Source organism: Balaenoptera borealis (genome assembly GCF_965194805.1).
Source record: "Balaenoptera borealis genome assembly, chromosome: 9".
NCBI classification, from domain to species: domain Eukaryota; kingdom Metazoa; phylum Chordata; class Mammalia; order Artiodactyla; family Balaenopteridae; genus Balaenoptera; species Balaenoptera borealis.
Genome location: NC_138873.1, coordinates 107,754,041 through 107,778,903, shown reverse-complemented (window position 1 = coordinate 107,778,903; position 24,863 = coordinate 107,754,041). Strand labels below are relative to the sequence as shown.

Sequence of the window (24,863 nt, the reverse complement as noted above, 5' to 3'; positions counted from 1 at the left end):
GCAAAATCCAAGCATGGAAACAGTGTTAAGCAATTAGTAACAGAACATGAGTCACACGCCTTGCGTTCCATTTGAAAATTAAATAGTGAAACCTAAGGAAAAAGGTTCAGTTAGCCAGCAAAGAGGCCCATCCACTGCATGTGTTGAGGGCTTCTCTGTTGCAAAGGTCCTAACAGCCATGTGCTACCTTCTTTGTTGAATGCAAAGCTGTGTTGCCTAAGAACTGGAAATGTGGATAGATGCATATTGCTGAAGGCTCCCGATTTCAGGAGCAAGAACAAAAGATAGGAACCCAGAGGAGCAGCAGAGATAGATTTTCCCTATGAGAGCAGATGCCACCTATGCGGATGTGAAACATGGAAAAGAAAGCGGATGTACTCCCATCAATAAGTCTCTCTCTCGTCTATTCACTTTATTAAAATCACATGCTAACCTAATTGTATAGCGGAACTAGCAACCTTGAAGGATTAGACTAGGAAATGAACACGTGAAGCAGATTTCAATCAAAACAGCCGAAAGATAGTTGGGGGTAAGGTGAGGAGGTGGGCTGGAGAATACAGCAGTGAAGACTTAAACATTAGAGAGCGGAAAAACATGTGGCGGACTTTGAGAGTCCAAGGGAGATAAAATGTGCACATTATTCATAACCGCACAATCCTGACCAAGTGTTCAGACCTTTTATAAAGTGCTTTCACGTCTGAACATGCTAACTGCCCTGTGGGATGGTTAGGAAAGTACTATGCATTATCCCCGTTTATGAATGAGGACAGAAAACTGAGGACCAGAGGAGTTCAAATAACTTGCCTACTTCACCTGGGTAGTTATCACATGGGCTGGGATTCCCACTCAGGTCTTCTGCCTGCAAACCCTGTGTTTTCTCCACTGTTGCTCAGTAAGTGCTCAGTGGTATAAGGGGTGATGGTTCATAGCCAAGATAGTTTGCTGATTGTCCCTAGAACTCAGCAAGAATAACATTACGGGATCCAGTCAATCCCAGGCTGACAGCAGTGGGATCGAGACGCTCTGCAAGCATAAAGCAACGTCAGGCAGATGAACTTTTACTTGTCAATTATATTTTAAAGGAGAAAAAAAGCATCGATATGCTACTTATTTGAGAGAAAAATCTGATGGAAATTTACAATAATTTGTGTCAAATAAAATAACTTAAAATCATTCTAACATGAGATAGTTTATGAGCCATGATGCAACACAGTGGCCGACTTCACTTTCATGATGGGTCTCCCATCGCAAAATCTACTTTATCTTAAAGAAGTATCTGCATTGGGAAATCTGTGATGGAATGGAAGGACCAGAATGTTAACTTCTGTTTATCGCTTCCTCATTATAACACTCATTATCTCTTAGTCTGTTTTGCAATGTGCTGGAGAGTCTTTCAAAGCACTGAAGTCCGTGGAAACTGTGACTGACTTACGTGCTCATTCAAATGTCCCTCTGAGCTCTCTGGAATGTTATTGTAAGGTAGGAAAGTGGTTAGAAAGAATGGTTATATGTTTAAAAGATGAGAATCAATGAAGAAAAGTGATCAAGTCATAATGATTTTTATGATAAGTCGTTAATTGAAGAAATGCTACATATAAATTTAAAATAAGCCAGGATGGTGTTGACATATTTTAGGAAGATATAAGTCCCTTTCTCTGTACATACCCCAGTTCCCAAATAACTTGATACAAATCATCCTTTTTGTCATAGTAGGTGACGTTTCTTTTATGCTCTTTCCTTTTCTTAATTTCCCACTTAGAACTCACCCCAACTTCTGTTCTGTCCTCAACATTCCATTAAAATTCTTGTTGTCAAGGTCTCAGATGAACTCCATCTGGACGGTTTCTAAGGTCAATTTTCTCTTCTCATCTTAACGGACTCTCGGAAGCTTTTGAAGGTTAACAATCCCTTCCTCATCTCTCTCAGCTTTTCCTTTTGTTTTCTTTTCCTCCTTCTTACTTGCTGTAGTTCTGCCAAGTCTCCTTTTCTCGCTCTTTCTCATCTCCCTGCCTTCTAAATGTTGAGTTCCATAGTTTTCTTTTTTCTTATATTCTCTCTTGGATGAAATCATTCATTCCCAGGGTTTTCAATACCATCTTTTAAGTTGCAAACACCCTTTCCTTTCCCGTCACAGGAAATGTTGCATATCTAGTTGGTGAAGCCAGGCATTTAGGAGTCAGCCTTCAGCCCTCCCTGCCTCTCATCCTGCACATCAAATCCACCAGCGGTGCCATCTGTTCTATATCCAAAACACATCTTGACCTGCCCTCCACAGTCAAAGGCATTCTTATCTTTTGTGTGGATGACCTCAATGGTCTCCTAACGGTCCTCCAGCTTTCTGCTCCACTTCTATACCTCTCCCACTACCACTGGATCCTAATCCTTTCTATTCCAAACCATCAAAGTGATGGATGGATGGACGGAGAAATGATCATGACAGTTGCCTAACTGTCCTCAATTTTTTCTTTCATTTTACAAGGTTCTGCAAAATCTGGTCTCTTCTTCCTATTCCAACTCGGTCTTAAGAAGCTTGCCCCTTGCTACACGTGTCTTCTAATCCTATGAGAATATTCCAAGCTCTTTCCTGCCTCAGGACCTCTTCACCTGCAGTTTCTTTTGTCTGAAACACCCCCGATCCTTCGGTGCCTCACAAGCCATGTTCCTCCTTAACTTCGTTGTTCACCCTGTGGAGCTTCAGAAGGCCTCCCAGACCCCCTCATCTAAAGAGGCCTGTCTCTCACACTCCATGGTTATTTCCCAGCACAGCACACTCTTTTATTTATTTATTATTTATGGGTGTGTTGGGTCTTCGTTTCTGTGCGAGGGCCTTCTCTAGTTGCGGCAAGCGGGGGCCACTCTTCATTGCAGTGCGCGGGCCTCTCATTATCGCGGCCTGAGCACACACTTTTAGATTATTCATTTGTTAACAGTTCATCATCTGTCTCTTCCATAGTGTTTATTCACCACAGGGGCAGGATCCACATCTGTCTTGGCCACTTTTATATCCCTGGCATCTATCAGAGGGCCTGGCATAATAGTAGACATTCACAAAATTATTGATGAAAGATTGAAGGAGCTACACTATGAAAGCCAAATAAATCCAAAAGAATGACTTGTATTTTGCTTGTGTTTTGTTCTTTTTCTCAGGAATACTCCAGGAGAATTTGGATAAGCATGTGGGCTATATACACAAAGACAACCATTTTGAATATATCTATTGACAGCCAAGAGGATTGAGACCATTTAGAAGAATGCAGGCCTACCACTAACAGAGGGGAAAATTCTTTAGGATGATTTCAGAGTAAGAAAATGCACACCAGTATGAGGCTACTCAGAGGAATACTTAACAAGGATGTGTATAATGGCATCTGTCCATAGTGAAGCCTTGTAGAATGATGAATAATTTCTCAAAGGGAATACTTAATTGTTTGTGCCTTTGCAAATTAAGTTGGACAAGATACTAGAAGATTCACAGTGGGGAATAAATTCCATGGACTAATAAATGCCAATGTGACTGCCATTAAGAGTTTCCATTACAGACTGAGCAATGAACCCACTCAAGGAGAAAGCTTTGATGTCAAATCCATTCAAAATATCTGTGTAAATGAAACTCGAGAATCATTAATTTTGAAAAATGAGTTATTTGAGCTAATTTTGCTTGTATGCCTGCATAAAAGACAAAATTTCCTAATCCAGGAGCAAAAACAAAACACTGAAGAAGGGCAAGCCTTTCTTTCACCACAGCTACATGAGGAAAAAAATTTTCAGAAAGAAAAAGATGCTCTGCCCAATGGTCAGTCCTATAATGGTTTCTGTTAGTGACAGAAGTATGGCCATAACATTTTGTCTAATTTCCTGAATACTGACCTAGTACAGCAATCGAGTTTCTTTACCGATATTCAAGATATAATGGTAATGAAATAATAATCACACGACCTTACATCTGAAGTGCTCCTTACAATGTTCAAAAGGTTTTTCACATACATTATCCAATTTGATGTTCACAACAGCCATAAGGGAAACACCTGCGATGTGCCACTATAGCTAAAATGTTTTACCTTTCAAAACCATTATGCTGAGAGCTCTATAATTCATGTCCAGAGGAAAAATGGTATATAAAAAGTTAGCCTAGAATGGTGTCCCTTTTTACCCATTTATACATTGAGAGAGATTTATCTGAGTATGTTTTGAGATACATTGTTAAGTTATATCTGAATGTTCAGAAAACCTGGAGTAGCAGAACTTTGTTTAAAAAAGAAATTGTGCAATTTACTATCTAACTCTGTTTAGTTATGAGAAAAGCTAAGGCAAAGCTAAGCTAAGCACGTAATGTGCTTACATTGGAGCAAAGTGTTTCACAGGAATTCCAGTGATGGAGGAACTGAGAAGCCACAAAATATACCACGAGGGAACCCAGGGATTCACAGGAGAAGGAGCTACTGCCCACCACTGCCCACCAGGCTGGATGAACAAAGGGAGATGACACAGCGACCTAAGCCCGGGGGCTGAGGCACCTGGCAGAAGCTGGAGGCCCTACAGAACAGCTAAGGAGACATGAGGTACTGCCCAAAGCAGAAAGAGGGGGAAAAACACCCTGGATTCATTCTTTTCCCCAATCTCCAATCTCTCACAATGTTTCCTAGTGGCCAATCTTCTCACCCAGGTAGGAACCTGTATCAACCCCGAGAGACACAGGGGAAGAAAGGGTGAAGGTGGACCCTGGACTTGCACACAAGTTGGGAAGGCTTTGAGTAAGGAATTGTGTCCTATTTAGATCTACCAGCTACAAGCCATCGAATGTTCCAATAAGTCAAGACAAATATTGACCTATCTTCTTACACTGATATATCTATAATTTTTCAAAAAGTAAATAGAACCACAGCCCAAGGTTTAAATTATTGATATATCTCATAGTCCTCAATGGCTTGAGAACACTGATACCTCTTTTTTCCCCACTTGCTTCACAGTACCTCGTAGTTTTTTGCTTTATATACATACCATGCACTCAACACATTTTGCTCATTAATTGAAGGTGAATGACTTAAATGCTGATGACAATGTTAAGCAATTAGAGGACATCTAGGACTGAAGCCATTGTGAGACATTCTACCATGTGCATATTGCAATGAATCCTTAATTGTGGAAATCTAAAATTTTCAGAATTGCTTAACAAGTCCATTCTGGGAATGGATACAGTTTGAAGAATGGCAGATAACATATTACATGAAAGAAAGACACAAGATAATATTAAGATGGGAGAGAAGCTGGAAATGCTTTTATGCCAAAAAACTTGATGCATTTATTAAACTTTCTACGCTGAATAATTGGGGGTTAGCTGAACAAGCTCTCCTGGAGGTTGGAACCTTTTCTGCTGGCACTGCCTTCAGGGTTGGGGAGCCTCCCTCTTGCTTTGTTGCCTCCTGCTTATTTGAATAAATACTTCCACCCACTCTTTGGCTTTGTTTCTTTCTCCTTTGACTCTTGTTTTTCCTCGCCTGCACTTTTCCTCACCAATACTGCATTCTGGGCTGCAACTGACAGGTTTTACCCTCTTCTTTTTCTTCTCCCACCACTCCTCACTTTGTCAAGTTGTGAACACCCACTCCTCTGGAGGCAACTTCCTGAATTACTAGGAACATCTTTTTATTACATCCCTGAAAAGTCCCCGAGGCATCTGGCCATCCTCTGCCATCCCAGTTTCCCAGGCAGGATGCCCCTGTGGTTGGAACCTCCCTTCTCACTCAGAGAAGACTCAGATTGTTCTATGGTCCCATGGCTGCCACATAGTCACTCACTTTCATCTTTGTATTGTCTTCTAGGTCTCAAGACACCTCCTGGCTACTGTTGCCCCCCACACTACATGTAGATACTCTAGTCATCTTTCTGCTTTTCCTCTATTGTCAGAATATCAGCTTGCCTGCTGGTTGACTGCAGAGAGAGTGTGGCTCACTCCGCCCACAAAGGAAGCCACACCAGACTTTATCTTCATGGCCACAGTCTTATCTCCAAAATCTGCTAGCTGTATACATCTACACTTCATCTATTTCACGTCTTTATTCCATAAGACCAAGTGTCTGTCCAGGGTTAAATGAACTTTATAAAGTTACTCTCATGCTAACGTTCAGGCACATGACTGTCTCTTTGAGACAGCGTAAAATTGATCAGGACAGAAAGATTCCGGTCCTAGATTTGCTGTGCACTTACTCTGTGACCTTGAACAAATGACTTTACTTCAAGGATTAGAGCAATTTATCCATTGTCCAGAGGTGTCGCGAAGATGAATTAATTCACGTTTTTAAGGTGATTTGAGGATCTGCTAATGAAAGATGCTATATAAATGCTAATTTTTATTATTCATTCCCACATCTATATATTCAGCTGTCTCCTAAAATGGTCACCCTAAGCAATTACTAACTATTAAACTCTTTGAAAGAATGAAAATGAGGAACTGAAATTTCATTCTGAATCCTGAATTTTCTTCCTCTTCAAGATGTAAGCCTTGTGATTTCTAAGTCATTTAAATGCAGATCTTTTGGCTGAATCACATTTATATATGATGCTTATTCTTAATAATAAGGATATGGAGATTTGGAAAAATTACCACTAAACAAAGCAGCACTCAGAAATTCAGTCTATTGTTCAAGCACATACAACCTGTACAATATCAAACCCAGCAAGGTTTTAAGCCTTTTAGACATAAAGCATTTTTATAACAAGAAAAATATTTTAATGCAATTCCATTCTAACCCCTCTAGCACATTTTAAAGAGCCATTCTATGTAGAAGACTCCATATGGTCTTTAAGATTATTTACAGTGTTATGTTATTATATTCACACTCACTGAAAATTCTTGTAAAAACTTCTGTGATTTTGCATAAATGTTATGTAGTTTGTGCTTACGTGGTCATTATTTTAGTAGACCTGCTAGTCTCTGGGATATTCAAGTTAGAGATGGAAGCAGTGGCTATTCTGCTAATTCAGAATGATTGGATGCTCTTGTCTACAGGGAGCTCCAGCCACTCAGGAGTGAACTTGGACTTACTTCCCCTATGCCTTTGGTTCGAAGGAATGATTCTCCTCAGAAACCCTATTCTGTTTAAGACTGATCTACTGATAGAATTTCAGGATTTATTCTAGATTCCCATCTAGGGTAGAATTTCCTCAACACAGTTGGGAAAACCCTCAAAATTACACCGCACATCAAGTCACTCCAGCCTTTCAGGGTGTCTCTTCATCTTGGCCTTGTAGAAGGCACAGCCTTATGGGAAGAAAGAAGGGGCAATTGCCTCTGGGCACTTTTGAACATTAGAACATTATCAGCAAACTTCTGATGGAAAGAGTAGGCAACCAATTATAGTGTCTTATGAAATAATCTATTATATTAAGACAATTGGCAATACATATTTAAAAATGCATATATTGCATTGTATACTGAACATATGCAATATATCAGCAGTGGGTTTACAGCAAAACTTCAAGACAGAGGATATGAAAGTCACATACAAAACAGTAACAGGATGTATGTCAAAAGAAAACTAGACATTACTTGTCTTACTTGACTTAGATCTTACTTGATTAATTGTAATACAATATGAGTGATATTGATACCTGTTGACTACTCTTTACATCATTTTGTGGGTAGAAAAGAAGCTGAGGGGAGCTTGCTTTTTCACAAAAGCCATGTGGTTTGACCTCAGAGTCCTGACTCTTGATCTACTTGATTTACATCCCTCCCAAGAGTTCACAATTTAAGACCAAAACATTTAGGGTCATAATTCTGTAAGAGCTAAGAAAAATACATTTCCTCTGAAAGATATCAGTCTAAGGTAATAATAAAGTCTATAATCAGTGTAATGGTAGATCTCATTGAAACATTCCAATTTTGTTATTTTAACAGCTGCCCTCACACAGAAAACCCAGACCTTGGTTAAAGTTTGCAGTGCCATCCAGAAACTACTTTAACCACCAAAAGACTTCTGGTACCCAAGAAACATCAGGAGGATCTTCTATTTGTTTAGGAGTGGTCTACTTGGTTCCCATTATGACAGATAGGTATCGTTTTAATTATAGAGGGTTCCTTTTCAAAAATATGACCTCGAGAAAGGGGATTCTGATGCTCTACTGGAAAAAGCATATGTCCAGAATCTTAATCACAACATACCCCAAATGCTTGGACAATACATAACTGCAAAAGCTAATGTGACTCTTGCCCCCAAGTGCAGTGCCCCATGAATCTATCTATCTATCTATCTCTTATCTATTAATCTATCAGTCTATCATCATCTATCTATCTTTCAAATATCAAGGGAAGGCTTGTTCCATTGCTTACTTCTAAAGAACTCATTGATATCGTTGATCCAGTTTCACTTCTCGATAATCCCGCATTTTCATCCAACTCAGAGGCCATGAAGTTCTTCACAGCTGTGCGAGGCTCAAAGGGCAAATTCTGCATATGTTCCTGGGGTGCGAGATGTTGCTCTAAGTTCATATTGAACTGGTCCATGACAGGAGGATTCATGTTGAATTCAGGATTCACTTTGTAGTGCAATAGCCTTTCGTGGGGCAGGGTTTCCATGCCAATATTCATTTTGCTTTCTTCTTTCATTGATGGCTGGGTATTAACAGAACTTCTGGGCATCACAATATAGTCACTCTCCATCATTCTTTCTTGAGGATGGACGATGTCCATATCCGCCCCTCTCAAATTATCATCCGTACATAAGTACACAGTTCTCCTCAATTCACTGTTCTCTTTTTTCAAACATTGATTGCCCAGCTCATTCATACTCATGGGCATGTGCAGACTTGTGGGTTGCTGAATAATGACTTTGGAAATGACGTTTCCAGGTAATGTTGAATAGCTTAGCCCTTCAGGGTTTGTTCCCTTTTCTTCTTCGTCATCATTTAGAGAAATCCTGGAGAGGGTGCCTGTTATTGTTGCTGCTCGGCAAGGACCAATATCCTTGTGAAGAACTGTGAATTAGAACATAAAAGTAAATAAAAGAAAGTTAATGCACACTTATCGATTACTATCGTATTCTGTTGTCCCTCATTTTACTAAACATTTTCCTTAATAAAATAAAAATTATTAAAAATTACGTATCTATTTTTTGCACATGGTCCAAATTACTCAATCACTTTGTGTTGAATCTGATATGCTCTGATAGTTCTCAGGTAGCCCACAGATAAAACATATGGGAAAACTGATTAACAGACTTTCAAAAATCTCAGTGCCCTAACCCTAAATAACTCAGCCTAACTTTTCAGGGGAAAGGCAGATTACCAGAGAAATTTTCTCCATCAATCTACTGCAAAGGGCTTTATAAAATTATGGATATATTCACAAGAGTTTGACTTTTTCTTAAAGGGTTTTCCCCTAAAGTATTCTACAAGTTCTACTCATTAAAATACTTCTTGAGAGAGGTAATCAATGAGAATTTCATCCTACTACATCAGAAATCCCTTCAAAAATTATGCCCATTGAAAACTAATGAGCATTTATCTGTGAAGTCCATATGGTCAAGTAGATACAGGGTTCAAAAGTATTTATCATCTTCAGTTCCATGCAGGAAAAGTAAGGCATTTTTTAACAAGCTCAATCCATAAGCTCCAATGCCCTTGAGGGGGTATTAAAAGTGCCAACTGACTTTAAGCAGAAAAAAGCTGTATAAGCCTCTAAAAAAAACCTGTATGATAGCAGAAAAAACCTGTATGAGCCTCTAAAACCTCCATTCCATTTTAAGCCTGCAAAATAATGACTTAGGAAACTTAAAAATGCATGATAACTTGTAGTAAGAAAGAGAACAAAATAAAAACATAAACCACACCAAGGAAAAACCAATCAACAGAAGAGTTCAGAATTCCTTATTAAAATATAGTTTAGTTTTTTCTCTTTTTTGCCTCTCTAGAAAGAAGAAAATCATATTTTATGTGTAATGGAGGCAGAATGACTTGAAGCCTGCTTAGTTGTGGACAGCTGTCGGTTTTGAGGTCAGAGAGAATGAAATCCTGAAGACGTGTTCTTGGTCATCGTGGTGCTGAAAGCACACAGAACAGCACTGTGTGCAAGCTGGTTCAACACGGGCTCCCAGTGCTGCCCTATCAACAAGCAGATCCATTGCCATTGAATGTTTCGTTAGGCATAGGTAGCTATAAATATTTGGTTTATTATCTCCTCATGAAAAGTCTCAGACATATTCAATTTTACCCATTATTATCCAGTTCTCAAATAGCATCCTAATTATTATGCATTAGAGCAGAGTTTGCAAAATAGAAGATTTTGAATGCCTTTCCCTATTACAAAGAAGAGAAGCTTTCAAATTAATTCAAGACATGCATCATTCATGTAATATCTTTTATCTTTAGAGATACTGTATTTAATCATTGTATTAGGTCTCTTTCTTCTTAGATATTCAAGATGTTATTCACCTATACTCCAATAAAAATTTTTTGAAAAGAGCAGAAAAAAACCCAAAAAAACAAAACAAACAAACAAAAGATGTTAAATCTACATCGTGTATTTTTTATTAATCCACAATTTGGTGTGACTTTTTATATTTAACTATAATGTTTAAAAAGTAGAATAATTCAGTTTAAAAAAGTTATTTCCAAACCTCTTAAAATAATAGATAGGTAATGAATTGTGGTTGCCGGGAACAATTTACTTGAAAATATTCAGAGATAAAGTATGTTAAATTAATAGATTTAGTAATATTCCAAATAAAATACCTTAAAATATCTCCAAATTCAGGGAAGAATATTTTTAATCCTTAACTGTAGGCAAAAATTAATCCAAAATTTATAGCAATACAATTTAAAGGCTAGTTATGGGAACCTATTACATTTTATTAAGGACATATAATTTTATACTTTAATGAGTATTTTGTAAACTATAAAGTAAACCTTGGTACTGAATATTGATTTCATAATCTGCATTTGTATAAAATACATTTAGTTTGTACAAATGTAATATGATTTGCAGTTATAGTAGCACATTTTTATCAATGATACAGCTATCTTTGCTGAAAATTTGTATATCTTAAATATTTGGGGAAATATAATTCTTCTTATTAAGTAGTGTTGACTCTATATGAGAAATTTAACTGTTTCTTTGACTTACTTAAAATGGATATCCAAATTTTGAATCTAAAACATAAACAAATAGACACCACCTACACATACAAACGTGATGGTGAAGTGATGGGACTTTTGAGAGAAATTAATCAAGTTATGAAGGGCAAAATGCAAATAAAACCAAGACAAAGCAAAAAGCACCTGAATATTTTGCATAATCAGATATACACGCCACCCTTTGGGAAAGTGAATTTCAACAAAACTTAGAGAAAGATTATTCAGATACCAGGAATTGAGACTTTAACACTGAATATACCTCAACATGGAAGGAAATCTTTAGAAAAACACAGGGTCAAGTTCCTGATAAGCTCAGCTAAAAAAGGGCACAGACAGAAAATGAAAAATTAAAAGAATTTTTTTCTAATGAAGCAATGATACTGGCCTAATATTAAGAATACTAAATCTCAGAATAAAATGAATCTGGGAAAAATGGGTATTTTAACAAAAGAGAACAAGATGAATATAACTCCTTTATCTGTAAAGTTTGGATGAAGATTCAGAAGGCATTCTTATCAAACTTTCAAAGGCCAAACAATTTCAAATGGATAGAATGGTAACCTAAAACCAGTAAGATAGTAGCAAATAGAGATAAATGCAAAGGCTAGATTTTTCATCAAGGACAAAAAACCAAAAAAAACAAAAAAAAACCCAGAACCTTTACATATCGTAGACTGGGAAATCCCTGACCGCTACTACAAAAAGTCTTGGGGATTTTAAATGATAGCCAGTGGACACTAGTACTGTACCAGCTGCTATGAAATCAGATGCAAAGGTAGATAGCATTAATACAAGGAAAGAGCCAACTGTGATAAATGCTGGCTAAGTGTGGGCAGCATAGTTAGAACTTGGGCACCATAATTTCAAATGATTGACACCTGGGGCACCATGTCTGCCTGGGAGGATGCTCTGAGGAATGAGTGAAGAAACATGGTTTGTTTAGTCTGGAAAAAAAAAAAAAAAAAGACCTAGATTGGGCTAAGCAGTATTTGCTTTCAAATATTTGCATAGTTAGTTTAAGTGGATATTCACTCTTATTCTCAAAGGCACCACGAAGACCAACGAATAGAAGGTTAAATAAGGTATATTTTGTCCCAATATAAAGGAACATTATTCATCTACTCTTGGTGGGTGTCCACAGACTGGAGAACAGATGTTGGGGACACTGTCCCTGGGATCCAGCCTGGGATCCAGCTCTCTAAGACGGTGTGCGCATGCTCTGAAAATACAGCAACAAAGCTGTGATACACACACACACACACACACACACACACACACACACACACACACACACACACACACAGTGGTATTTCATCCTTCCAGCATGGATGATGAAACTGAGGCACAGAGAGACATCAACCTGACTGGCCTTACACCTGACAACCAGTAATAGGTGGATGGAAGGCTTCTGTCTCCAAGTCAATGCTTCCTGCGGTCACAGTGCTCCCAATCAACCATCTTCACTTCCTCGCATTCCCCATTCATATTCTCCCTCTCTCTCATTCCCTCCCCCCTCTCCTACATCTGCTATTACAATGCTTCCGGTTGAAAGACTCAATTTACACATTTACAGGAATATGTGATGGGTAAACCACAGCATTTTCTTTAAAATCAAAAATCATAAAAATGATTCAACATCTAATGATTGTATTTTCAAAATTCAAACATTCTTACCTGATCGACAAGCAATGTCTACATCCTTTTCAAAGTCTGTCTGTAACAAGAAATAATAACATAGAATCTTCATTTAATGAAGACCTCAAGTGACTTTTAATGACCAAATTATCTGAAGTTAACAAATATCTGACTAGGAGATACCAGGATATTGTTTTGTGCAAAGGAAGTTTACCAAGGAATAATCAAATTGTTTTCAAGAGTATTTTCTAGAGACCACATGTTGGATAAAATCAATGGAAACATGGTGTATGATTTTAACAAGGCAAAACTATACCCATGATCATCTAACACCAGATGTAAAAAAACAGAATTTCAAGGCAATTCCTTAAACCACGATAAAATGATTGGAATGTGAAATATTATGAAGATACTTAAATAAATGTCTTTGTTATTTATATTTTTATGCATTCATTTTGAATATATTGTTTGTAATTGAATATCTTATAATACAGCTTTGTCAAATCCTTAATAGTCAAACTAGGCTCTTCTGATGATCCATTTTCATGCAAATGTGACAAAAGACTTTCAGGCTTAGGAATTAAAATTGAAGATTAAACAATACTAATCTGGCCTAGAACCTGCTTAGAGTTTAGTTGCATCCTCATATTTTCCCCAAACTTTTACTGTAAACAAATTAGTTTATTTTTATGGTGAAATTAAATTAGCCCATCTTAATCAATATTTAGATTCAAGATATCAGTATTTATCTCTTTGTTTTTAATAAGGAATTAATTATTCTTTCTCCTGTCTTACTAGTTACTGGTATGTCATTTAGACTGCTTTTGTGTTGCCTAATCCAAACACATCAATAATTAATCAAACATATTATTAAGAAAACTCTATTTAAGCCATGATGTTAATGACACAGTTTAAACCTTACTTCATTTCTAAAATATACGGAAGTGGTTATGTGTAAAGTACCCCTTATCCCAACAACAGTCAGAACTCATGTACAATGGTTGGCCTTCTATTGGGAGTGTGTCTGCCCCTCATGCTTTAGGGCCGTGGCTCTCGTCTTGGGCTGCCCCCTGGAGCCACCAATGCCTGGGTTCTATCCCAGGATGCTGGTTTCCTTGGTCTGGAGTGCGGCTCCTCTGAGGAGTCTGAATGGGAAGCAAGGCGAGAACCACTGCAGGTCTCGCTTTAAGACCAGATGTGCAGGTACCATCCTGTTCTGATCTGTAAACAAACATGATCCTATGGACACACTGTGACCCTAACTCTGTGTGAGGATGAACATACCCCCCGGTGTCACCCAGAAACCCCACACTCAACACATCAAGGGTCCAATAACAGATCGAGGACTCCTAACCAGTCCAGACAGAATCGTCGTCTAGTATCAGAGTTCCAAGCCTGTGACTGAACTACAGTCAAGGCCGTTCAAAACGGAATTTTGATACTATTTTACGACTAAGAATATTTGCTTATTCCCTTGAGAAATCATGACTGAATCAAGACTCAGAGGGGAATTAAAAGCTCACCATGATTTGAGCATGCCCGTTAGGAAAAGAACTGGAAGAATCAGCATTGATTGGGTCCTGACAGTTTCTCAATCGGCATCTAAATGCATCTTGAACCTGTGAAAAAAAGACAAACATTCATTTTCTTCTCTCTTGGTAATGACCAGGTACTGTCTATATTGGCAATTGACTGAGAAAACCATTATCACTGTTTTTATGATCCAATACCCGTTTTGTTTACTTGGTGCACCTGGACTTTGGTCCATGCCCAGGGAATTCATCATTTGCCATCATCTGTAGAGGGAGGTGCTGGGAACTCCTCAGCTGTCCCGATGCCTGTGTCTGGCTCAAAACTAATTATTCCTGCCAGAGGGCGGGATTATTTCCACTGCTACAAACAATATGCCTGTCTTTCAAGGGGGATTTACTATTCGGTATGGCATAATCTTCATAAGAGCTTTAAACATTGGGAAAAATGAGATGACTCTATGATCTGTCGACCAAAATTGATCTGGGATTTTCCTTTTATGTCTTAAGTAACGCATATTGGGGAGACCATTTCTTGCCTTGCTTCAAGTACTATGTGCCCTTATGTGCAAAAAAACAAAACAAAACAAAAAAAACCCCACACACAATGAAACAAAAAGATAACAAAAACTACTCTGTTTCTGGTTGATTCTCGTGGAATAAAAAAAGGCCACTTAGCAAAGCCAAACTTCCTTAATATACATTCACAACTGGATTCTGAGCAACGAACAAACACATCACAAGGAAATTCAAAGAACGTTAAATCCTTTGTTAAACAGCACGTGGATAAACCTGAATAGATGAATAACAAACAAACACACAAATCAACCGACAGCTACTCTGATGTCATGGTACCTCTGTGTCAGCTGGTCCCTCCACCTCCTGCGGCTCATTAGGCCCCTAACAAGCTTGCCGGTGGGCATCACCGTAAGTCAAGTCAATGGCAACATCATTTTACTAGTATTTGGCGTTTCTGACTTCACATTATTGTTACTCCCCTCCTTGTTTATTATAATCTGTCTTATTGGGTTACCAAACAAAGCACAGATGACGTGGCATTCCTTCTATTTTCCTGAAGCACTGTGGTAGGGGCCACCAAGGGAAACATAATGATGTCCAGTTTTGCAAAGCATGGATATAAAATATCCTATCACTGTTTGGTTGTGAGATGTGCGTAGTTTAGGTACTGGCCATAAAAAAACCCTGAGCCTATTAAGCTGTTTTCAGCTCCTCTCATCCATTTCAAAAATTCGTTAGCAGCCTCTTTCCCAAACGGCAAGATGTGGCAAGTGACATGAAGTTTAGTTACCACCACTGAACCCTGGCTGCAGTTCCGTCATGAGACCTCTGCCCACCTGGTGGATTTCTCCCCTCAGGTTCTGATCCTGGTGATGCAACCACTATGGCTGTGAATTAAGCAGGGGGATGGGCTCCAAATCCTCTGACCCTTCCATTTTCCGATTCTAATATTTCTTTTTTTAACCGTTTTTAAATTGAAGTACAGTTAACTTACAATGCTGTGTTAGTCTCAGGTGTACAGCAGGGTGACTCAGTTATACATATATATATATATATATATATATATATCCTTTTTCAGATTCTTTTCTGTTATAGGTCATTGCAAGATATTGAGTTCCCTGTGCTATACAGTAGGTCCTTGTTGTTCATCTATTTTATATATAGTAGTGTGTATATTCTAATATCTCTAAATCTGGAACTCTCTGGAAAAAAAGAACAAGGAGTTGTCTGATACAACCGGGTGAGGTAATTTCTTACTTCCTCTTTCAGACACATCAGTAAAAGTTCAGGCTCAGTGAAATTTAGTCTGATCATCTTTTCCTGAAGAACTGGATGTACATTTGGAACTAATTCATCCAGCTTCTCCCTTGGAGGAGACATGGCATGGACAAACTAGACTCTTTAGAAGCGAATGCTTCTTAGATTAAGAAGTCATAGCTGTGAGTCATAAAGCGATACAATTAATAATCAGAAGATCATTATACACTAGGGTAATGCGTCTCCTGTTTGCCAGATGATCTCTTGTTTCTGTTACACAGAAATTTGCATTTGGGGGAAAACACTAAGAAAGTATATCTGTTTCAGAAAAAAAATTCTAAGAACTAATGTCAGAAAAATAGGTACTTGCCAATTTTCTGTTTGTGCCCCGAGGCAACTGTTAAAGAAGCACGCACTTTATAAAGGAAGATAAATAATATGTTAGAAATGTTGCCTTCCAGGAGCTTGTCACATGAATTTGTTTCAAATCTGCTTCTGAACACCAGCATCTATAAAATATGAAAGGTGGCCCTTGGTAAAACGAAACATTAACTCTTGCTCACCAGCCACTCTACTTTCAGACCTTCGGAGTGCAGTTGTCAAGGATATTTTTGTCTGACAATGAAATACGGAAAACCAACTCCTGTAAGTTTCTCTTCAAAATCCACTATCTGATTGCTTGAAGAAGATATAAAAGAAATCTCTTTTTCATAACACACACATACAAAATCGATAACCATAAACTACCAAACTCCCAAATATGACAATGGATTAAAGGCATTTCCATACTGGAGAATGATGTCAGCTACATGAATCAGTCAATGCTAGTCACAAGAAATATAAAACAGAGAAGCATAAAAACTCTACAGTAAATTCAAGGTCATTTTAATGGTCATATAAATGCCATGATTTAAGTGTTGGATTCTCTGACACTTTTAGTGCCTCTGTTCCTTCTAATTCAGAAAGATTTGCAGGAGAAACTCCTCTGTTCTATTAAAAAAAAATCTTAAAAATGCATTCAGGCAATCTAGCTGAACTAGCCTTAAATATTTATCCAACACTGACAGGGAAGCATGATCAGACTAGATTTTGTACTGTGTACTGTTATCACAGAAAAGGGTGTTTCAGACAGGACAGTACCTGGAAAATGCATCTGCAGCTATTTGAAAACATTTTGATAATTAAATGAACGTTCTATCAGGTAAACAAAGAGACTTTTATCTTTGGTGAACTAATGTGTATTGTATTTATGGAGAACAACTAGAAGTTTAAAAAAAGCAAGTCTACAAGGACTTTAATTCCGAACAAGGAGAAAGCATAAAAACAAACAAAAGACAGAATCTCGATCTGGCTATTGCATGCTGAAATTAAAATTTTCTGTGCCAAAAGTAGCATTTACAACACTGGCCAATAATAGTCTTGGTGTCTTTCTTGCTTTGTGATTAAGACTGAAGAAAAATAACTGTTAGAAGATTCAGATATTTACTATTTAAGCTCCTTAAGCTGACTGACTGTGGAGAACAAGTCACTTATTTGAGGTACCAATTTAATTTAAAATTTCTTTTTAGATATTAAAATCATTATACCTGAGTTCGTCCAATATCAATCATGTTTTAAACTTATGTAGGACCAGTAAATACAATTTTTAAACAAACCCGTCTAGAATAATTAAATATTTAATACCAATTTTGGCACTGTTAAAATCTAGATTTCAAAATGTCCTTTTTTTTTTTTTATAATACTCTGCCATAGATCTTTCACCTTGACGGTCAGGCAGAGGGTTAAAAAGTATCGGGGGTGTAGCAAAGAACTGATATGTGGATAGCCCTGGAATATTTAGGAGACTTTAAGGAAACCTGGTTTCATGTTGTGAAATAAAAAAGAGTGGCAAGAAACATCTCCCAAAATAAGGTGAGGTGACCACAATAAGCTAACAGGTTGTCTTCTGAAAGGATCCTGCCAGGCACCACCACCGTTATCCCGACCAGATCCTGCTGGGGCTGCTCTAAAATCTCCTGAGAAAGCTATCAACCCTTTTCCTGTGGACAGATTCCTGGATGAGACCAGAGTTCAAAGAGGTCCACAGGGCACGTCTCTCTCCTGTCCCTCCCCTAGGGACAGTGATTCGTTTCATCTCAGCAGCAGCCAGTGAGAGCTTCTCTGCTGGTCCCCGCTCCGAAGACAGCTGGCAATGCCACTGTGAAAGTCGGTGCCAGATCTAGAGATTGCTGGGGAAGAGCATGGAGCATTGCTTGGCAGTGTTGCAATTTAGAGGAAGCTTCAGGAGAGAGCTGCACTGTTTGAAACAGGCTCTGTATTCAGCTATAGACCCCAACGCTTCACCTTTTAAGAAGACAGCTTTACCTCAAGTTTTGCTTCCTGACTTCCAATTCCAGAAGATCATTTTAAGCAAAGAAAAGAAATAAAGTCACATTCTTGTAATTTTTTGAGACTGTTAGTTTGGGAGGAGAGGAGTTTCTTAAATGTTCTGGTTATTTTCTGAATCTAATATCGACTATTGTTTCTATTGATTCACATCTGTACAAATGGTTTTTAATTACATGAAATTTCATATAATTTCACCATTAAATGAACAAGAGTGTTGTCAATTTCATGTGTATAATACCAATTCACAGAAGCACCATGAATGACTACACACTATTAAAATATTATTTGACCCCTCTGATAGCAAAGGAAATGAACAAAAATGGTTTGTCATTTGCTATATGTTGAAGAGAAAATATGGACTTCGGTCCCAAATTTCAGTCCTAATGATTTTCTATCGGAATTCTCTAACACCTAAAGGATCTTTCACTTAGTCTCAAAATTGTCACAGCTTTTACTCTTTTTTGTATCAGATTTGGGGGTCCCATAAGCTGCCCCAGACAGCCTTTCACATACATGATCTGAAAAAATGTAACACTATTTCTTCTGCATGCCGAAGAGAAAAGAAAGAAAGGGAAGTCATACACCAGACGCCTCCACCCATGCCTTCACTGAAGATACTTCATCTTAGCCTCGTGCCATCCATGTCAAGGCAGAAAATAAAAACTTAACTCATGACCTCTTATTACTTATATTAATTTTAAACCTTTATCCCAAACATACTCAACTTCCTGTCGCCAGTTTAACACTGTTGCAAGCTGGGACCCTGGGGTCTGAAAAGAGAGAGAGGTGAGATTTGCCCTTCCACGCAGCCAAAGCACTCCGAAGAATTTTGGGTAACAGTAAGCCATGGCTGGGTGCTACCTGGCAGACATGCCAGAGTTTGCCAATCTCTGCCATGAGCTCTCTGTGTCTTCATTTGTTCACTGACGCCATTGTACTAATCTGATTTCATGCTTTTGTTAACCTCCTGTATGGAGTTGGAGAACCACACATGCAGATTAAGATGGATAGAAATATTCATGACAGGGCTTCCCTGGTGGCGCAGTGGTTGAGAATCTGCCTGCTAATGCAGGGGACACGGGTTCGAGCCCTGGTCTGGGAGGATCCCACGTGCCGCGGAGCGACTAGGCCCGCGAGCCACAACTACTGAGCCTGCGTGTCTGGAGCCTGTGCTCCACAACAAGAGAGGTCGCGATAGTGAGAGGCCCGCGCACCGCGATGAAGAGTGCCCCCCGCTTGCCACAACTAGAGAAAGCCCTCGCACAGAAATGAAGACCCAACACAGCCAAAAATAAAAAATAAAAAATAAAAAATAATAATAATAATAATTAAAAAAAAAAGAAATATTCATGACATAATTGCAATTATGCTCCAATCAGGAAAACCTAATCTGGAGTGAGATATAAGACTTATATTTTACTGCCTAAGAGATGAGATGACTATTGAGTGAAGGGAGGCTGGTGATTTCTGGGGAAAAGTATAGAGGGCTTTATATGGTCCTTCCTTGGGTCCTGTCCACGCTCCTATTTAAAGGCACTCTCTGTGCTTCCTACCCTCTGTTCCGATTAAAATCCAGCTTTATTGCAGTAGCTTTAGCCATCCTCCCACTTCCAGGCACACATTCTGTCTTATTAAAAACAAAACAAACAAAATCTTTAAATGTATTTCTTTTGAAAGCTTCAATTCAGCCAGACCAAGATAAAGCTCTTAGCAACCCACCTCGCTCTCCCTTTAACCCAACTTCCCTCCGAGCAAGGACAAAACCCTAACACTCCCCACCCTGGGCAACTCACTCACTCTCTAAAGTCTATTCTTCACGACACACTGTGGCCTCTCACCAAGGCCACTGCACACCTCAAGGAGAAAGCTCTAAAACATAACTTAGTGCTCTGCCCTTAAATGTCGTCAGTTCTGTCTTTCTCTTGATGCTGCAGTCAGAGCCACTAAAAAAAAATCTCTTCACTTGTTTTATGCCCCCATATGCCCCAGGTGGTCTCAGAGGAGAGTCAACTCTCTACCACTCACCACAGTCTTCATTTCTTGGAAGTCGTACGCCCGGGACCCTCTTTCCATTTTCCTCCACTTGAAACTTTCACTTTCTTAAGCAGGACCCCGTTAAGTTCTGAAGTCTCCTATCACCCACTCCCCCATCTTCAAAACCCACTGAAGCCCCTGCTCCTCAGGGGACTGTACAATGTACCTTCTTCCGTGGTCACGAGTCCTACCTAAATTCCCTGTAGATCAAGCTGGGAGATTCATGCAGCTCTCCATCTGAACTTTTTTGTATGCGATAAGACCTCTTTTCAAATTGCTCTCTAGTTATTTCACCACTACGGGCCTCATTTATTTTTTAAAATGATTTGGGGAGAATATTGGTTTTAGATGAGATAGCTAAGGAGGCTTGTCTGCTTCATATAGTCACTGGCATGTGTTTGGAAATAATTTTGTTTATCTGTATTTTTATGAAAACAATAAGACGAAATGGGACATTGACAGAAAAAAAAAATGGTGGAAGGGAGTGGGAGAAACAGAAAGAAAGAAAAAAACTGTTCATGTTTATTTTAAGCATTTGCTACAAAATCACTTCCCAGGTTTGGATGAAACTTCTGGGACCTCCTCTGGCAGAGCCTGGCTCTCCTGTCAGTGCTGGGGAAAGAGAAAAGATGAGCTTGGCCCCTGTGACTGATGCATCCTCATATACCGATACAACAAAATTATCCATCTAAGTACTTTCCTTTTTCCCTTCCTCTCAGTGAAGGGGTTTTAGTGTAGCTTATTTTGTACTACCATTCTTGTTATTTTACCCTGCTGACATCAAGCTGTCCGACTGTCTTAGAGCCAGGCACAGCCAGAGACAGGAGAGATGAGAAGAATGTACAGGCACCAGGAAAGTGGTTTCCTAGCAACAGGAACTATTTCAAAGCTTTCATAACTCTTGTGCAGTTAGAACTTCCATAGCAATGTGGAGAATAGTAAATAGTGGCTATGTCGCCATGTGCCTGTTGCAAATGAATTCTTCTCAAGAAATGATGGCTAAATGAAGGAAGCACCTGTATTTGTTCTGTTAGATCCTGTCTCATTACGTATGACACGTATTAGTTTCCAAGATCTAGGTTTGTTGCTGAAAGTAAGGTGTTGTGATAAATCAGATGGTTTAATTTTTTAAAATATTCTTATTCCCTCTTGGTGTTTTCACTTCTGTCAGTGACATCTGCTAAAGCAATTCAAAAGAGAAAGGGGCTTCAGAAGAAGACCCTGTACTTCAAGAATACACATTTTATGAAACTGAAATATTAAGATATCAGCTCTGGAGGTCACAACAAACTGCTGGTCAAAGAATCAATTTGCTTTTTTAGAAAAAAAGTGAAATATAATTGAGTTGAGATGGTAGTAGGGTGATCCTTTCTCCTTCCCCTCCTGACCTGAAATAATTTAGGTTTTCCAATTCGACCCACTGAAAGCAAAGCCACTCTTAAAATGGATGAAGCCCCACACATATCACATTCAAAATGCCACAGTTACAATGTTTCATTTCTTTTCTCCTTAAACTGCAAGGCTCTCTTCCCCTCTGTGCAGACCCACCTGCTTCATAGAAGACTGTAAAAGTCAATATGGGTAAAGCCTTTTTTTGTTGTTTTATCTTTGACTTTTTTTTTTTTTAACATCTTTATTGGAGTATAATTGCTTTACAGTGGTGTGTTAGTTTCTGTTGTATAACAAAGTTAATCAGCTATACATATACATATATCCCTATATCTCTTCTCTCTTGCATCTCCATCCTTCCCACCCTCCCTATCCCACCCCTCTAGGTGGTCTCAAAGCACCAAGCTGATCTCCCTCTGCTATGCGGCTGCTTCCCACTAGCTATCTATTTTACATTTGGTAGTGGATATATGTCCATGCCACTCTCTCACTTCATCCCAGCTTACCCTTCCCCCTTCCCGTGTCCTCAGGTCCATTCTCTACATCTGCATCTTTATTTCTGTACTGTCCCTAGGTTCCTCAGAACCATTTTTTTTTTTAGATTCCATGTATATGTGTTAGCATACGGTATTTGTTTTTCTCTTTCTGACTTCCTTCACTCTGTATGACAGACTCTAGGTCCATCCACCTCACTATAAATAACTCAATTTCGTTTCTTTTTGTGGCTGAGGAATATTCCATTGCATATATGTGCCACATCTTCTTTATCCATTCCTCTGTAGATGGACACTTAGATTGCTTCCAAAGCCTTTTGAATTCATATTGGATGAATCATTAAAGACTACAAACAACCATATTATGTTAATATGTATCAAAAATACGCAGAAACAGAAATATGCTTATCTGTACCCAGTCCCTTTCTAAATTGAAGGAAATATTCCTTACATTGTTTATATACTTTTAAGAAAGAAAAAGACCAGGGAATTCCTTGGCAGTCTAGTGGTTAGAACTCTGCGCGTTCACTGCCGAGGGCCCGGGTTCAATCCCTGGTTGGGAAATAAGATCCCACAAGCCGTGTGGCACAGGCAAATAAATAAATAAATATTAAAAAAATAAACATTTAGCTTAGGTGCTGGCATACAGCAAGAACACCATAAATATTAAACAAATAAAAAAGAAAGAAAGAAAGAAAAAGTCCATACAAATTATCTTGAATTATTGTGACGAAAATATTTTAAAGTAAAGAAAGCAGTAGAGATAAAACTGTATTCCTAGCATCTCCCATGGGATTATCAAGTAGATTACTAGATTTGAGTCATTATACAATATTTTACATGTAGCTATTGAGTCTATTTGCTTTGGTCTATTTTTATGAAATGTTTGTTCACAGGAGATAGCAAGGATATGGAAAGATGCCTTATTCTCCTGAACTGTGGTTAATGCTAGGGCAGTGTGATCACAGGTAATATGAGATAGACCCATTGCTGGTGTCGGGCAACACACATTTAGAAGGTCAGAAAGAATTTCTATGAATTCAGTGAGACATCCTTATGATGTGGTCTTTGGGATTTGCAAAATTTAAACAGGGTTCTTTTGGTTTTTCAGTAACAATTTCCACTGAGGAATTCTGAAAGAGACTTGCCTATAACTGAAATCTGCTCTGTGTATTTATAGCACTGTTACAGGGTATTTTTAAGGGTCAATGAAAAAATACTAGATATGCAAGTTTCCATTTCAGTGTTGGAATGAGAGACATGACACTCTGCTATTAATTTATCAGCTATAAAATTATTTAATTTGAACTAATCATTGAAAATGCAATAATAACAGGGCCAATATCCATATTCTTATTCCCAAGTAATACAGAAAATATATATTTACAGACACCTATTTAACAGAAGCATTTATTATATGATTTAATTACCCTTAAATCATGTTTTTGATAATTATTAGTCCAATTAGCAAGTATGGGAAAGTTCTGATGGAATTGAATTTTTGTGCCAAATATTTTTCTTCATGTAAGCAGCACAACTTTGATAATCAGCCAACAAAATATCTGTCACTTTAAAACCTGAATATTTTTATCATAGCCCAAGGCTTTTTAGAGAGCTTATTTCTGAAGAAAAAGAGAGGCTTATTTAGATTTGGGACATTTTTTTCCTCTTTAACACCTAAAGTATTAATATCTTCTGAAAATCTCATGCAGATAAATCATGGATCTTGCTTACAGCCCACACTATTCATCCTTAATCATCAATCAAAAATGTACTATGTGTCTACACACTTTGAACAATTTTGTTACATAAACATATTAGAAATAACATTAACATATTAGAGATAACATTAACACAGCAGACTCTCAGGATAGTTATGGTTGGAGAAGAACATAGCTCAATTTCTTTTTTAACTTTTAAGCAACTTTGGTCTATAGAAAATTCAACACTTGGAAGATTTTTAATGCTGATATTCTAGGTAGAAATTTGTGATGTCTTGGTAATGAAGAGCTAGATCAGATTTTTTAAATGATGAAATCCCCCCTTCCCCTTGCAATGTGAAGTCATTCTTCTGTTTTCATTGTTTTTCATCATACGATGTTCTTGGAATACACATGTGGGTTTATTGCTGACATCTGTATTATACTAAAGTAGCTCAGAAATACTGTTCTCCTCATCTGGTAAATGAGGTAAAAACCTGTGCTTACCTTCACTCATCACAGTGAAAGCTATGGGATGTATACTCAGATGCTCATGTGTCTTTTTTCAATGTGCACATCATAATAAAGTTGTCAAACAAGCTAGATAATGCAAAATGACAGTGGAGACCATCTTCTCAAAATTACTAGCATGGCACTGTGTCACTGTGTGTTTTAGTCACCACCGTCCCCAGAGTAAATGCTCAACTGACTCATAAACCTTGTAAACACTGTATTGGTGCTTCCAAGCACTCAGAATAATCGTTGCACCAGTTGGAAAACAATATTTT

General features: G+C 38.2%; 1 protein-coding gene across 3 annotated transcripts in view; it reads right to left on the bottom strand.

Annotated features, from left to right (window-relative positions):
* ADGRB3 (adhesion G protein-coupled receptor B3) overlaps positions 1-24,863 on the bottom strand; it is a 790,409-nt gene that overhangs the window by 19,774 nt on the left and 745,772 nt on the right. For all 3 annotated transcript variants that reach the window (XM_082405028.1, XM_082405030.1, XM_082405029.1), the window contains 3 exons: positions 14,289-14,384; positions 12,805-12,844; positions 8,330-8,973 (listed from right to left, as the gene is read on the bottom strand). In XM_082405028.1, coding sequence (XP_082261154.1) covers positions 8,330-8,973; positions 12,805-12,844; positions 14,289-14,384 — 780 coding nt within the window. The remainder of the gene's footprint in view (positions 1-8,329; positions 8,974-12,804; positions 12,845-14,288; positions 14,385-24,863) is intronic.